At 29.4% G+C, this 16,714-nt stretch overlaps 2 protein-coding genes and 1 long non-coding RNA gene across 3 annotated transcripts; 2 read left to right on the top strand and 1 right to left on the bottom strand.

The window, feature by feature from the left end:
• Positions 1 to 130: 130 nt before the first annotated feature.
• LOC127242737 (probable calcium-binding protein CML22) lies at positions 131 to 2,197 on the bottom strand. Its single transcript, XM_051262414.1, has 5 exons — positions 2,159 to 2,197; positions 1,452 to 1,700; positions 840 to 1,036; positions 555 to 732; positions 131 to 279 (listed from the first exon to the last, which is right to left on the bottom strand). Exons 1-5 carry the CDS (start codon positions 2,172 to 2,174, stop codon positions 167 to 169), a joined length of 753 nt encoding a protein of 250 aa, XP_051118371.1. The 5' UTR covers positions 2,175 to 2,197; the 3' UTR covers positions 131 to 166.
• A 2,387-nt stretch (positions 2,198 to 4,584) lies between these two features.
• LOC127242658 (uncharacterized) lies at positions 4,585 to 5,907 on the top strand. Its single transcript, XR_007836847.1, has 2 exons — positions 4,585 to 4,822; positions 5,453 to 5,907. It is a non-coding gene; the product is annotated as an uncharacterized LOC127242658 (long non-coding RNA).
• Positions 5,908 to 12,704: 6,797 nt separating this feature from the next.
• LOC127242775 (uncharacterized) lies at positions 12,705 to 14,882 on the top strand. The gene is made up of 3 exons (XM_051262468.1): positions 12,705 to 12,855; positions 13,720 to 13,860; positions 14,460 to 14,882. Exons 2-3 carry the CDS (start codon positions 13,728 to 13,730, stop codon positions 14,723 to 14,725), a joined length of 399 nt encoding a protein of 132 aa, XP_051118425.1. The 5' UTR covers positions 12,705 to 12,855; positions 13,720 to 13,727; the 3' UTR covers positions 14,726 to 14,882.
• The last annotated feature ends 1,832 nt before the right edge of the window (positions 14,883 to 16,714 follow it).

Below are 16,714 nucleotides of genomic sequence, written 5' to 3'. Positions count from 1 at the left end.
GTTCATATATATCTTTTTGTTTAACAAGGCATCACTGCCGTCGAATATTTGATACATTCTGAGGTTTAGTGTCAGAATTTGACAACATATTTATGAACACTTGCAATAACATCTGCCCTTTTTTTCCCCTCAGATTCTTCCTTTTACCTGATCGTCATCTCGCATCCTAAATGTGTTGCTCGGGACTTTCACTATCCTGCTCGGTACCAACCCAGCTGATGAAGGAGTAGATGAATTCCTTGAAGCTAACTCGCCCGTTCCTGTCCCAATCCATTTCTTCTGCAAAAACAACGATTCCATTGTTAGCAGCCGAAAGCCTTCGTGTCGATTGAAACGGTAAGAAACTAAATACAGTTTTATAGCCCTCGAGTTTAGTTACTTTGAACTCGTCCAACGAGTTTAGCATCAAATTAAGATTTGGCTTGATAAGTTTAAACGACTAGGATTAGATTATGCTGTTGATCATTTAACATTTTCTTTGGGTAATATATAGCATTTGTGAATGTCAATAGAACTGAATTGATGGAAGAAGATGATAGTAGATTTATACTAACTGAATCGAGTTCGGGTGATGTGTGCGGGAGACTTCTCCTTAGGAGAAGCCTCGTTTAATGCCCTAACGACGTCTTTCCTCTTTAGCTTCCCATCGCCTCTTTTGTCGAGGAATAAGAACACTTGAACTATTGCATCGAATGTTCTTTTGATTAGCGGCCAGTTTGTTTTTGATGTCTCCTGGTAGACAACAATGGTATAACAAACACGGGCGTACTATGAGAACGAACGTTCGATCGAGTATATATAATATCGAAGTAGTTGTTGTAGTAATGTGTAGTGTATACTGCAGGAGTCGAGTCCATTAGGAGATACACGAGACATAGAAGAACTATGAACTCGTTGAATTGCATCCCTTTGTTCCCGTCCACGTTGCAATAGTCGAAAAGATTGTCGATCTCTGCCTCGTCGATGTCGTTGAGCTCTATCGAATGCAAGCATTTCTTGAGCTCCTCTATGTCGAGGATGCCGTCGGAGTCTTCATCTACAAGAAGATAAAGAAAATTTTAAATCTGTCTTTACACAAATTTTTATTATTTGGACTCTACGCTTTTCTTTTGTTTTTGTTGATTTGTTCTTTTTATTATGAAACAAAATATTATTACATCAAATACTATTTTCGTCCGGCTCTTTAAAGTTTCATTTATTTTTTGCATTTTGATATTTGAATATTAATTATTATATAAAAAATGTAATACAAATTTAAAAAAACTTACAAAAATACTCCAATAATACCAATAGAAGAATATTTTTAATGTTAAGTACAATGACGCAAAAGGTAAATGAGACCTTTAGAGACGGACGACGGAGGGAGTATTATTCAAATTAAAATTTTAAACTATCAAACTCAATTCTAAGTTGAAAAGAAATGTACCACAAGAGTTGAGTGCTTGACATACCGTATTGTTGAAATACATTTCGAATCTCTTGGAAACCCTCACGGAATTGTGGGAATTTTATTAACACGGAGTCGATGGTTTTGAAGTTGAGATGCTCCGGCACACGGACACTGGCTCGCTTCATCTCCATCATTTTCCTCTCGAGCATGGCATCGAGGGTCTTGTATTTGGTTGGATGTAGACAACACAGTATGCCTTGTAGCTTGTTGTGCAATAATTCGAGCACAGAGAGTCGTTGAACAGATGCACCTTAAAAAATATACAATGGATAGGATAAATCACTTCTAATGTACGTAGAGTTGTTTTTTTTTTTTTTTTTTTTTTATTTTATTTTATGATATGAGAATTCGCAATCGTTATTCGAAAGTGCGCACTGAGTAAACTTCTGCTGAACTTAATACCCTGCAAGCTAGGCCCGACAGACAGGTCACACTATGTATGTATGTATGTTCAACTATATTGATCAAAATATAAAATCACTAAATGATCCAACTTATCTTATTTATAGATTGAATAGAATCCAACAAGAAATTATTAGAGCTACTAAAATTTTGTTCTTTTCGACTTTCTCGGCATTTTTTATAATTAACAAATACATACTTTTTATTTAAAATATATTATATAACACAACAATTATTTCCAAAAACAAAATCACATAAAAACACAAAAAGAATTGTATTGAAGAATAAAAGCTATAATTGAATCACCATTTGCATCTTTCATGGCTTTGAGAGCAATTGATGAAGGAACCAAGGAAATAAATTATATGAAGAAGAAGAAGATGATGGCCATCCCATAAATACAAACATTTCATTACAAGTGTAGAGAATATAGGGTGCAAGAAAAGTAAAGTATTTAGATTCTTAATTTTAATTTAAATAGAATATTAATGTAACTACATAAAATAATATTCTTTTTGTCCCACCTCAATATATATTTTATTATTTTTTATAATAAATTAAAAAATAATATTATTTATTAGTTCACGAAAATATATAAAATAATTTTGTTATTATTTTTTGGTACAAACAAAATGAGTCCTTTTGTAAAAAAAATTTAAGCATTTTATATTTATATATGAATTAATTTTATTTATAATAAAAATTAATATTTTGAATGATAAAAAAAACTGATACAGTATTTTTAAATAAGACAAATAAAAATAATAAAATATACTCTATTCGTCCGGCTCTAAGGTACTTAACATTAAAAATATTTTTATATATGTATAATTATTTGCACAAATATCATTACAATGGTATTATAAGACATCAAAAGAAGTATTTTTGTCATTTTCCCTTAATTTGTACTACGTTTTTATATAATAATTAATACTCAACTATCAACACGTAAAAAGTAAATGAGACCTCTAGAGTCGGACAAATGTAGTATTAAATTGAAATATATAGAGTACATTTTTTATTTGCATATTTAATACTCCATCCGTCTCATGTAATATGAGTCAATTACTGTAAATATGAAAATTTAGCTTAAAATATAATTAGTAAATAATTAAAAAGTTTATTACTAAAAAATAATTATTGTATAATAAAATAATTATATATTAAGATTAAAATAACTAAGTAGTTTAATTAAAATTATAAAATATAAAATTTAAAATATGATTAAAGTGTATAATAATTTTTTTTAAAAAAAAAATGACAAATTATATGGGACAAGCGAAAATAGAAAATAGGAACAAATTACATGGGTACGTCAGAGTAACAAAATAAGAGTGATTTGAAATCAAATCAAATCAAAACAAAACAAAGGGTATGTTTGTTTTTTGAATTGTTTGAAGGAATATTTTCTTTTATGTGAAGGATAATAAATTAAGTAGGTAATATAAAAATAATAAATATGTATAATATATTAATTTTTTTAGAAAAATATGTATTTAATTTTTTACATAAATACCATATCCAAATTCATTCACATTAGTTATATTTTACTTTTTAGCTCATACTTCTAAGTTTAGTTTCAATATCTTTATTTTGCCAACAATCATACATTTGCATGTGGAATTATTCAGCACAGAATCAATTCATACATTTTCTTAGTTTGTAATCATAAATTTGACTAAAATTTTTTCTTGTCTCCACTTACTTGTAAACAACATAGTCCATAATTATTTGAAATTTAAAATTTATTGTAATATTTAATTATACTACATTTTGTTATACGTAATATATAACAATAAATACCAATTAAATATATTAATAAATATATGATAGTATAAGTATATTATAATAAAATTAAAACAAATCAAATATAATTCAATTGGTCTTGTGTTCTCTTTGCATACAAAGAAGTCTAAAGTTTGTTTTCGGGATTGGATTGTCAGTTCAATATTTTCTCGTTTTACACTGACCAAAAAATAGAAGTTACGGGTGTCAATTCGTATTTTTGGGTCGTGTTCGTGTCGTGTTGAGCTATGGGGTAACAAAAAAATTATCAACTCGAACCCGATCCGAACCCAAAATTTGACCTGAAACCCTAGACTCGAGCACAACACGAATTCTTTCAAGTCGGATTCAGGTTGACCTAATTTGATTTTAAGTCACCCGAAATTCGAACAAACCGATACACACCTGACACAAAACAGACCCGAAAACTTCAACAAATTAAATTAAATTCATTTTTATTTAATTTTTTATTATTTTCTATTTTAAATAATATAAATGTTATAAATTAAATTAATAATAATAAATAATTTCAAGTCAACCCGAAATACGAAACCTAACATGATTTTTATATTTCGCGTTATCAAGTCAACCCGAAATCCGATCCAAACACGACACGAAATTTGTTTGTTTTGGGTTTGGGCCGACCCGATTTTTCGCAAACCCGAAATACCCAAATCTGAACTTAAAAAATTTCAGGTCGAACGAGTTCGATTTTTTTGGATCAGGTTTAATTTTGACACTCATAATGAAAGTCTGATATGTGTATGTGTTGTTTACAATATTTTTCTTTTTCTTTTTAAATCATAAACTACAATCAATCATCGGTCCAATATTTTCTCAGCCCATTGTATCTAACAAATGGGAGTCTGGCACGTGGATGTATTGTTTACTATGATTTTCTTTTTTTGTTTAAAATCACAAATTACACCTATTTGCAAATCAGTTATCCTTTGATTTTCGTTCTCTCCCCTTGCCTGAACTCATACCCAAATCCTCCCCCAAATTTTCCTATTCGCCCTAGTTGCTCACCATCGACACCACTGCTGTTGATGCGCTCAGCAACAAGTTCAGTAAAATTTCCTCCCCTTTCGTAAATTTTCCCGCGGTGAAATCTTCCCTCAAAATTTTGCCTGACCGTGCACTCCAACCACCCCCGCCACCGCTGCTGCAGCTCTCACCCAGCAAGTTTAGTTTCTATCCAAGATGTTTTTTGTTCTTTTATTAGTTGAAATCTAATTATATCTTCAACTTCTTACTCATTGGTTCTTTTAGGTTAAGAACTTGTATTAGGTTCAGTTGTTGTTCTTAATATTTTTTAGTAGGTTAAGTTGCCTACTTTTTGTTCTTATCTTTGTTAGAAGAAGCTAATTATTTACTTTTTTGACCCGATTCTTGAAAAAGCTCCCACTAAAGGGTGAAAATGATCAAACTAAGCTTCCACCGAATTTCATTTACTTTTCATTGTCAATAGTGAGTTTATCTATGGAGAAACAATCTATTGCACCATCATTACTTATTTTTAGTATACTACAGTTGATTTAACTATAAATAAACATGAAGACACTACTACTTTTCAACATCACAACAAAATGTATTATAAACAACCGTATTGTCATTTTTTCCTATCGATTATAAAAGGCTAGATGTTTTTCTATCATTTAGGTATAACTTAGTCTTATTGGTAGAAGAATTTAATATTCAAGAAGAACCATGAATATCATCTTTGATCATTATTTAGTATAAGCATACTTACCATTCTGCGATCAATCAATATTTTTGTAATTCTTTCTTCTTAATTTTCTTTCGTTTTCACAGTATGACGCACTCATATACCTCATTCGTAAATCCGAAAGAGCTTTGTTCATGTCACTTCATGGTTAAAATTTGGATTTCACGTACCAAACGCAATCTTGGGAGAAAAATTTTCGGATGTCCGAATTGAGGTACACAAGATGATTGTAATTATTTCAAGTAGGAAAACGATCATGTAGAGATATTAAACTTAGTAAACAAAGTGAAAGAATTGGAGAAGAAATTGAATAAATCGAAGAAAGAAGTGAATGAATTGAAGAAATAAATGAAGAAGAAAGTGAACGAATCTAGTGGTGTCGAGAAGGAAGTGAAGCTCCAAGGAAAATTGTTAATATTGTGGGTGGTTATTTTTATTGTTGTTCGAATGTGGTTTTAATGTTATGTAGCTTATGTGTATATGTAGCTTCTTTAAGCTTGTCTTTGGCTTAGTTTATAAATTGAGAGATCGCAGTTCTCTATGTATGTAGTTAGATTTAATGTGTTATGCTATGTAGCGAAGGGAGTTCCTAATTTCGATTCAACTTAGGTGGAACTTGTTTGTTATGTTATGGTATGCTTATAAATTAGTATTTGCGAAGGTGTTATGTTGTGTCTTGTTATTGGGAGTGTATGTAGATGATTGTTTCTTTGCATAATTGAATATATTTTAAAATTGTTATGCTTGATTGGATGGTATGAAGAAATAAATTGGTTTGGTCAATATTATCCATCCAGACTTTTCATTATCCTAGAATTTTTACTTAGACTTGTATAGTAGAGCTATTTGATGCATCCAATTATTTTATTTCACAATTAGAGGGGTAGATTGAATGTGAAATTTTTTTACTACTCCTTCCATGGTTTAACTTAAGTTGGAATTTCAGACAATAGTGCTAAAAAATGATGCTTGAGCGTGAAATTTTCATTAAATAAAATTGAATACACATTAATTTGTTTGCTTGCATACATTAAAAAAATGTAGCAATGCATTAATATATTACTGGTAGCCGGTCTGCTTGCATACATTTAATTTGTTGTCAATACTTCAAATCTACCTAAATTAATACCTACCTATGATTTCTTATGTTTCAAAAAAAAATAAAAAAAATAAAAAAGTAATATATATTAACAATACCATCTACTATTATCAATAGTGTAAATCTAGCTAATTAAATTCATGATCAACTCTATAACATACAGACAAAACCATTATAATAATAAATCCCCCCAAAGAATCCATAATAATAATAATAATAATAATAACAACAACATTTGAAAATAAAGCAATCCATACTATAAAGTACTAATGAAACGGATACAACCAATTTCACACAATTTACTAAAAAAATATGTCCATAATGTAACAATACTAATGAAAAATATGCAACCATAAATAAGTCCCCGTCATCAAATGAATAGTTACTTATTCGTAAAATGCAATGCCGAAACATTTCAGAAGATACTGAACTGCGCATTTCTGTTGTTTTCACCACTTATACGCGATGATTAAACCTAAATTTATGTACAATACAAAAATTTAAAGTAAAAAGTAATAAAATAATTCATTTTAATGTAAACTCACATCACTGTGCAGAAAATACCTTAAGTAATTCTGTGAACTTCATAGAATAAGTCGGCTCGTTATGGTAATGAGATTGTATGCTTGGTAATGGATTCACTACTGCAATCTAGAATGCAGAAAAATAAAAATAATTCACGAAATTAATGAATATAAAAAAATTAAATCATAATTATTATAATTAAATTATGAGATTTTTTTTTTTTCAAATAATATGCTCTCGAGGAATGTGATAATATTGTGATGCAATGCTATGAGGTGTTAGATAAGTTTCATTAATGAATGACTGCATAGTAAATAAATTTATCGTAAATATTTTGAATAAATAAAGTAGTTTACAATGCCGTATCAGCTTCGCACCTGGATCTCAGCTAAATATTTATTTCCTCGAACTTGTTTTTTTCCCTTGAGTTTCTTTCTAATCCATTTTTTGGTCTTTTACCCGAACATACTTTGCCTATTCTTTATACATTTTACATGAACGTTGTCTTTTATGTTATACCAGCATTACCAACCCTCTTCATAAATGTTCCCTTATAATTCTCTTTTCGGAATTGTAATTGTTTGTTCACTCTTTCAACCGACCTCAACAATATATCTATAGAAAACTCATAAGATTGTTTACTTTATGAAACTCTCGTTACCAGTTTGTTGTATAAAACACTAAAATCTTACAGTACAAACTTAAATCATTTTTTGGACCATCTATACTTTGGTCTCCGCCATGCATATTACTGTGCAAATCACCCATCCTTGCATCTTTTGTCCACATCTTTAGTATATATTGATAAAAAAATCTTCAAAACATTATACTCTATGAGAATTTTCAGTCCATGAAAGCATAATATTTTAGAAAAATCAAATTTCTTGCAGCTACAATCAGTTATCTCATCTGATGAATCATATTTCACAATATGGTCTCTCGATTTCTTAAGATAGCTAATTTTGATATTCTAAAATGATTTCATATGTTCTAATAACATCTTCAACGCAATCATACATTTTTCTCAAGAGCTGAATTGGTAATGGGAGCATAGGCACACTAGTACTTGCTTTGAAATCGGTTTGCAATTGTTCATATTGGCGAGATTCAACCAAATTTCAAACTTTAAAAAAAACATCCACAAGTTGTTCTTCGAACTGGAATAGTTTTTACTTACACTATTAACACTCTCACTGCATTATGTCGTCGTAATATCAGTACAAAAGAATTGAGGAACATACACCAATGCCTATTTTACTTTCAAATTGAATAATCTTCTCAACCATTCATTTTCTACCAAATTATACTTTACCAGCATTTAATTCCATTCGTGAAAAAACTTGCTTTTTTTTTTTTTTATCTAAATCATAAACACATATCTCCCACAATCATGCACAAAGTTTTTATGTTCAACAAAAATACCACCAAAGGTATGACAATATTTTGATAAATATGTTAAATACGTAGCCTACACAATTTAATGATTTTATGGGTATAAATATCTACAAAAGTTATTCTATATTATAAAAAATTACAAATTTAGGGTGTGTTTGTTGGGGGGTTTGGCTTTTGAGTTGGGATAATTGTATAATGTGATATAAATAGGTGTTGATGTAATATTTTGAATGTAAAATTAATTTTTAGTATAATATAAAATATAGTTGTTTGATTTGATATTTTTTGAAAACAAAAAAATTGATGAATAGTAAATTTTTGAAAGAATCCCCCAAAGAAACACACCCTAATGTATTGAGCTATTTATGCCTAACATAAAGCTTGTGATAAGTCTCAAGCCATCTTAAAGCCAATTCATTTTCCATAGTTAGATCTTGATATGTCAATCGTAGTAAGCTTTCTTTCGTACATGGTGCTGACGAAAGTGTCAAGCAACCACTCAAACGAGAGAATAGTCTTGTTGTATAAAAGTACTGCACCAAAAACCATTGTTTGGTTGTGGTGATTAACATCAACAAACAAGGCCAAGAAATTATTTTCCTTATACGTAGTATTGAAAGAAACTACGTCTCCAAAATCAATATAGTCTGCTCTTATTTATCCATCAACCCAAAGCATGTTCGTAATTATATCATCTTCATCCACTTGAATGGAATACGAAGAATTTAAGTCTCTACTTTGCATTCCTTGTAAATATTCTAGCACACCTCAAATGTTCTCAACCTCCATGTATTTATTCCTCTTAAATCGCAAATAATTTTCAATGTCTTGCCTGATAAATTATAAACCTTTTTGGCCACCGACTTCCTTAATCATTAAATCATGTGAGATTTTTAGAGCAAGTTCCACATGTTTGGCCATATCAATCTGGGCAGCATGAACTTCATATATTCTTCTATGCGACGGGATAAAAATGAGTTTTTTTAGGACTGGTGAGCTGACGAGTGTGTTCAAACATAAACTAAAATACTTTGTATTTGTCATTCTCTTTCAACCGAATGTTCATATTTACCTTGCACCGGAATCTTTTTATTGCACGTAGAGCTCCCATATTGATATTTTTTATATCTTCTCCCCTGTACCTTCATCACTACTGTAATACATTCTTCATTTTATCTTTCCTGCTCAATTTTTATGTATTTTGTGTCTTTTCATGCCAAAACCTATTTTCTTAGCATAAGATAAGTACAATTGATACACTTCTTCTTCATTGTCAAACTTCATTCCAATTTGAGGTATTTTTTCAGGGGAAATGTGATGACCATTATTTTTCATATTCGTAAAGTCTAATCTACGTGAACATGAAAACTTATTTTTTTCCTCATCAATCTCCGTTACCTCTAATGTAGATACATTTCTAATAAAAGGAACAATAAAACAACAGAATAAAAAATGCAAAATTATGAAACAACAAATGAACTAAACCTACGATTACTGACTCTAGAAAATGTTCAACAATTGAACTTGGACCCAATACAAGAGTATTGGCTACAAAAGAGTAGAACGAACGGAATTGAACCCAATACAGGAGCTAGCCTAATATGCGATGAGTTGTAAAATTAGGATTTGAACAGTAAAAGAACATAAAATATTTTTTTGGTAGAACTCGGACTTGCTGGGTGAGCGTATCAGTGGTGGCGGAATTTGGGGGGGGCTGAAGTCGTAATATTGGCTGAAAAATTAAAGATAATATTTCAACCAATAAAAAAATGAGAAACATCTTGAATAGAAACTGAATATGCTGGGTGAGCGCATTGGCGGTAACAATGGTGGTTGGGGCGCTCGATCAAGCGAAATTTTGAGGGAAAATTTGATCGCGGAAAATTTTACAAAGGGATAGGAAACTGTACCGAACTTGCTCTTGAGCGCGTTGGCGGTAACATTAGCAGCAAACGGACAAATTTAGAGAAGGATTTGAGCATGAGTTCACACGAGGGGAGGGAACGAGAATCATAAGAGGACTTATTTGCAAATGAGTATGATTTATGATTTAAAATGAAGAGAAAAAAATTTAGTAAACAATACATATAACTCCTATTTGTTAAAAGAGTAGAATGAGAAAAGATTAGATTGAAGATCCGATCCCGTAAGACCATCTCGAACTAGAAATGCATTCCTCCAAATTAAAAGAAAAATGAGGCAAAATTGATCTCCAACTGACCTTGCAATTTAAGAGATTTCACCATCTCTGATGGGAAGGTGCATTTTATTTTATTTATAAAATTTGTATTCACATTTTAGTTTAAATTTATTATAAATTATATTTTTTTAGTTGAGATGGACAAAGTAAAAAATAGTATGTAAAATAGGATATAAAAAATATATGACCTTATAAAAAGAATAGAAATTACGGTTAAAAGTGAGTTAGCGTAACAATCATGCAATAATAGAGAAATATCACATATGATTCATGTAAAAATAGAATTATAGATTGAAAATTGTATGAAGACAAATATATATATATAAAAAAAAGGGCATAAATGTAGACTTGTCCAAACTGTTCAAACCGTCGGTTTCGATTTGTCAAAATATCAAACCGAAATCAAACCTTTCGAACAAGGGTTTCAATTCCGATTTGACGATTTCAATTATAGGTTTCAAATCGACAGTTCCGGTCGCTGATTTCGGTTTGAATTTCCGGTTTATACATATATATATATTCATTTTTAATAATTTTTTTTTTATTTTCTAGTTTTTCTAAATTTAAATTTTACTGAAAAATAATTTATTTTGATTTTGATTTTATTATGTATATTTATTATGTAAATAATAATTAATTAGATTGTTAGCATATATAAATAATTAGAATAATAAATTATTAAGTAATTAAATAAAATTTTAAATTAAAATAAATTATGAAAATATCTATATATTATGATATTAGATGATACTCCTCCGTCTGCCTCTAAGGATGACATTTAGTTTTTGTGTCATTATAATTAACATTAAAGATATTCTTATATTTATATATATATATATATTTTTTATAAATATCCTTCTATTAGTATTATAAGACACTAATTGAAGTATGTTTGTAATTTTTTCTTAATTTGTATTATATTTTGATATAATAATTAATATTCAAAGATCAACACACAAAAAGTAAATAATATTATTTTTTATCATTAATAATTATTTTTCTTTATTGATATTAATATTAATTTTGTTTTTATACCATAATTTAAGTTATAAATATATTATTTATATATTGTTGTTGTTGAAATTCGTCGATAATGGCCTAATAAAATTAAGCATGTCGAAATCGATAAAGAATTAGATTCCTGGCTTATTCAAGAAAGTATTCGGGCTAAGTCTCGCGATCAAAATAAATCGATGGAAAAAAAAAATATAGACGTTGCGTTGCTGAAGTATGAAGAAGACGAAGAAAATTCGTAAAAGGACAAAAAAATAATTAAGAAAGAACTTAAATTAAATTGAATTAAATCGGACAATTAAGGTTTAAAAAAAAAGAAAAAGAAAAATAATGCAAAAATAAAGAGCGTAGAGAAGAGAATTGAATTTGTTGTTGATGTGTTAGATAGGATGTATTGGGCTGCTGCCGCTGCTCATCTTTTGAGCTGACTTTTTGGATTTAGATTGTGATAATATAAATATTTTTTTATGAGAATATATTTATTTATGGTATGTTTGATTAATCCAATTAAATCAAATTTTACTATTTTAACGATGTGTTTTTCCAAAAAAAATACTCTATTCCTCTAAAAGATATAGTCTTATTGTGTTGGACATATTTAAAAAATATTGATATTATATTGGTAGTCGGTAAAAAGTAAGGATAAATTATTTTTTGCCCTGTACATTAGTGTAAAAAGTAGTGGTAGTTATGTAACAATAATGAAAAAATAGAGATAGTTTTACGATGATATGATTATTTATGAAAATGAAACTATTATTTTTGAACTGACAAAAATGATAAACAAGACTATTGTATTGGGATGGAGAAAATATATTTTTTTCTCTCGTAAAATATCATATCAAACGTTATTTTAATATCAAACTCAAACCAATTTTTGTGTGAGTGAGTCAAAAACACATCCTTATTTTCTTCCTCCTCCTCCTTCCACCCTGCATTCTCAGCTGCGCCTTGGTGACTATTAGACCGGTGAAGTGAGAACAAGAACAAGTTGGAACCGGCGGTTCGCGGTTTGGGAAAGACAAAAACGTTTCGGTTCGGTTTAAGTCCGGTTTGTCTTTGAACCGTAACCGATGCTCGATACTGGCGAACCGGCGGTTTGGAACCTTACGGACAAGTCTTCATATATGTATTCGCCGATGGGACAGTCGTACCGCCGATTCGGTTTCAGCTAAGCCCTAATCGCGAATTTCATCGCCGCCGTCGTTGATTCGCTGATCCGTACCTCTGTGTGGTTCTCTCGGCTGATCGGAAAGGTCAGCGCTCTTCTCCAGTGCTTTGGAATTTTCAATTTGCATTTTGTACTCTTATGTTTTTGTAGGTGAATTGGATTTCGATTGTTGTCAATTGTACCCGACGTAATGGATGCGTTTGGAAGATGTAGAGTCGGTATTTCCGATTTGATTTTTAGGAAATTGGTCTATGATTTCCTCATAAACCCTAATTTCACCCCTAAATCGAATAGTTACGCCGGAATTTAATTCGTCATCTTGAAGTATGCTGATTGTGGTAGAGATTGAGGAAAGCAACACATTGGTTTCTGGATTTCGTTTTTTTGGTATCTTCTTGCACGTCTGATTGATCTTAGATCGAAAGTTGAGCTATTTCTATAAATTGATGCATTGTAGTACTCTTTTCTGTTCATGTTCCCTATGTTGACAGTGCTAATGTTGTCTTCCTTGTATTTGGGGCCATATTCTTTTATTATGATCACCATATTCGTAAACGGTGCTGCACACCACGAAATCGAGTATTTGTATGAGTATAATGATATTTGTTGTTCAAATTGCTTGAACATGCTTTTGGTTTTGGAATAATGGCAGCAAATATTCAGGCTTTCTAAATAGTTGTTTTAGATTCTGATAGAGCCTTTGGTTTCTATTCACATCTTTGATCAATCGAGCATTTGTCAGCCTGTGTTACTCTATTCACAATTTGACCCCTGCAATGTTGTGTTAAGATTAGCCAAATTTGCTCCTGATTTTTTGTCCACCATTGGAGGCGATAGATTGAAAATGCATTAAGGAATAGGATTGTGCACTTGAATTCGAATGCTTTTCTTTTCTTTTCTTTTTTTCTCTTGTTTGAAAGTTTTTTGACATTACACTTATTCTCGACAGAAAAAAAAATGTCTGCATATGAAAATGTTGTCGGGGGGAAGTTGAAGCTGAAGGGAAAGGCTCTAGATGTCAAGGCTGGAGGGATGAAGAAAAAAAAGAAGCAAAAGAAGCAATATGAACAAATTTCTCAGGCTGTTGAAAGTGAGTTTTCTTCAATTTAGATTTTTTTTAGTTTTGGTTTGAAATTGAGTTTTTGAAGATTTGGTTTAAATAGTAATTTGATGTAATGTTTAGTGAGAGAAAACAGTATATTTTATTGGGTTTTTGGGTTACTAATTGGTTGAATACTGGTCAATCCGAATATTTTTTGAATGATATTCAATAAAAAAAGTATTTTAGGAAAGTTCATAGAATTAGAGGAAATTCTTATATTGGACGAAATGATCAAGGAATACTCGGAGACACATCCCCAAAAGCTTTCTATAGGTATCCACAAAGAAACGATCCAATTAGTCAAGTATCTACTCTCTGCAAATACAATATGTTATTCGCCTATGCTATTCTTTATTCTATGCATTTCTTTTATACTAATCAAATTTTGTAACTTTTATAGGACGAATGCTTCACTATTAAATTGCCATGCTGTGCTAATTTCACATTGTGTTCTGGACAGGCTTTCTGGGATTTTATTATAATGCCCTAATGTTTTACGATAGTTTGATGATTTGCCAACAAATGTTCGTCTCCTTTCCATTTCAATCTTCCTCCCCTCCCCTTTTTAATCGCTTAATTGTATACAGATGAGAATACGGAGCTGGTGACTGATTCCAACGAGACAGGGATAGCCGATGCAGAAAAACCATCTACTGAAGATGGGAGTTCGACCAATTGGGACGACCACCTGACTCCAGCCGAGAGACGTTACATCGAACAAAGAGAGAGAATAGATTCGCACAAGCTTGCTAAGACATCAAACAAATCGCACCGTGACCGTATTCAAGACTTCAACCAGTATCTCGCCAACATGAGCGAGCACTACGACATCCCCAAAGTCGGCCCGGGTTAACCAACAGATCGACGATCGAGAATTGCCTCTGGTATGATGCTATTCAAGGTTATGTATGTGTTCTTTTACTTTTCCATGACTTTGAGACAGCTCTATTGACAGATGGAAATCAAGATTTTATCTCATGATATGTAAAAATTGTAGTAATGTTTTTTTACCTGTGTTTTTTTTACTTTGTTTACCCAAAAGGGTCGTTCGAGTTTTTACTTGTACTCCCACCCTCCAGTAAAAATATTAGGTCGGCGCATCATTTAAGAAAAATAAATATTTTATTATTAGAAAAATGATAAGAATGTAATAAAATTAATGATATTTGTTGTAAATAAGTGTTGAATGAAGGATAATAATAAAATATTATTTGTTAATTTTGCCAAAATTAAGCAGATAGAACTAAAAAATAAAATGAGAATAATATAGCGGACAAAAAGAATTTATTGTAGAATTGTTGATATGTGCTTGTCTTTTTGTTTTTGTTTTTGTTTTTTTCTTTTTAATGAATAAAATTGAATTATAATTGGATTAAATGGCTATCATTTTTTAAGAAATTAAGGTTGCGTCGCTTTTGAGTGAGTTTGTAAAAATTTGTTAGATTTCGTATTAAAATAATGTTTGATAGGATATTTTTTTTTAAAAAATAGAATTCAAACACCAAAATTCGAAAAATATTACATAAGATTTGTACTATTTTCAATATATATAATACTTCCTCTATACAAAGAGTATGTACATTTCTGTTTTTAGCTTCAAAATAATTTATTTTTATTTTCTTATAATTTTTTTTTTTATTTTATTATCAAATTATTATTTTTATATAAAAAAAAGTGTTCTTACATTATTATTAATTATTTATTACTATTAATATATTATTTTTTAAAATAGGGTGTATATATATTCATTTTTTTTTTTTTTTATAAAAAGTCAATATGCAATTTAAAATACTCCCTCCGTCCCGCAAGAAGGTTGCCATTGGTTTTTGCGTCATTGTATTTAATATTAAAAAGATCCTTATATTTGAATAATTTACTCGAAAAATATCATTATATTTGTATTATAAGAAACTAATAAACATATTTTTACTTTTTTTTCTTGATTTCTACGGCGTATTGATATAATAATTAATATTCAAATATCAACATGCAAAAAGGTCATGACAACCTTCCTGTGGGATGAAGGGAGTATTAATTTTATATTATCGATTTTTTTATATTTGAAAAATCTTAGTATTATTATTATTATTATTATTATTATTATTGTTGTTGTTGTTGTTGTTGTTGTCGTCGTCGTCGTCGTCGTCCTCGTTATTGTTGTATTAGAGTAATGTTTTATTGAGTGTTAGAAAATTTTTGGGTACGTTTGACAATTAGCTGATAACTTTTAGATGTTAATTGATTCAATTAGATGTTAGCAGTTAGCTGATTTAATTCATTTGACTAGATGATTCAATTAGCGGTTTGTATTCAAATGTTTTGTTTGAAATTAGCTTTTTATACCTAAAATGATATATTATATTTTAAAATATTTAATTTTGTTCATTTTAGTTTGAAATTTATGAGAATTTTTATTATTAATTATTGAAAATTATTTTTATTAAAAAACAATAATAATTTTTTATTAAAATTATGTAAAATATAAAATAATAAATCTTTCGTATATATATTTTATTATATTAATTATTGTTTTAATATATATAAATAAATTAATAACCTTTGTGTTTTTTATTTGATTTAGTTTTAAAGATTTATATATAATAATTAATAATAATTATTATTTTAAATTAAAAAAATAAAAATATAATTTAATAAATTAAATATATTAAATATGATTAATAAATACTGCTATAAAAATATATTTATATATATAAAATAAATAATTAAGTTTTAAGGGTAATTAACTTTTCAAAAATTAGCTCTTTCAAAATTAAAATGAAAAATCTCTTCCAAAACGGTGGGTAGATTAGCTCTTTTGGATTAAAAAAACTCTTTCAAAATT

Source organism: Andrographis paniculata, unplaced genomic scaffold (assembly GCF_009805555.1).
Source record: "Andrographis paniculata isolate CXL003 unplaced genomic scaffold, ASM980555v1 Contig87END, whole genome shotgun sequence".
Taxonomy (NCBI): Eukaryota; Viridiplantae; Streptophyta; class Magnoliopsida; order Lamiales; family Acanthaceae; genus Andrographis; species Andrographis paniculata.
This window is presented reverse-complemented; position numbering and strand designations above follow the sequence as displayed.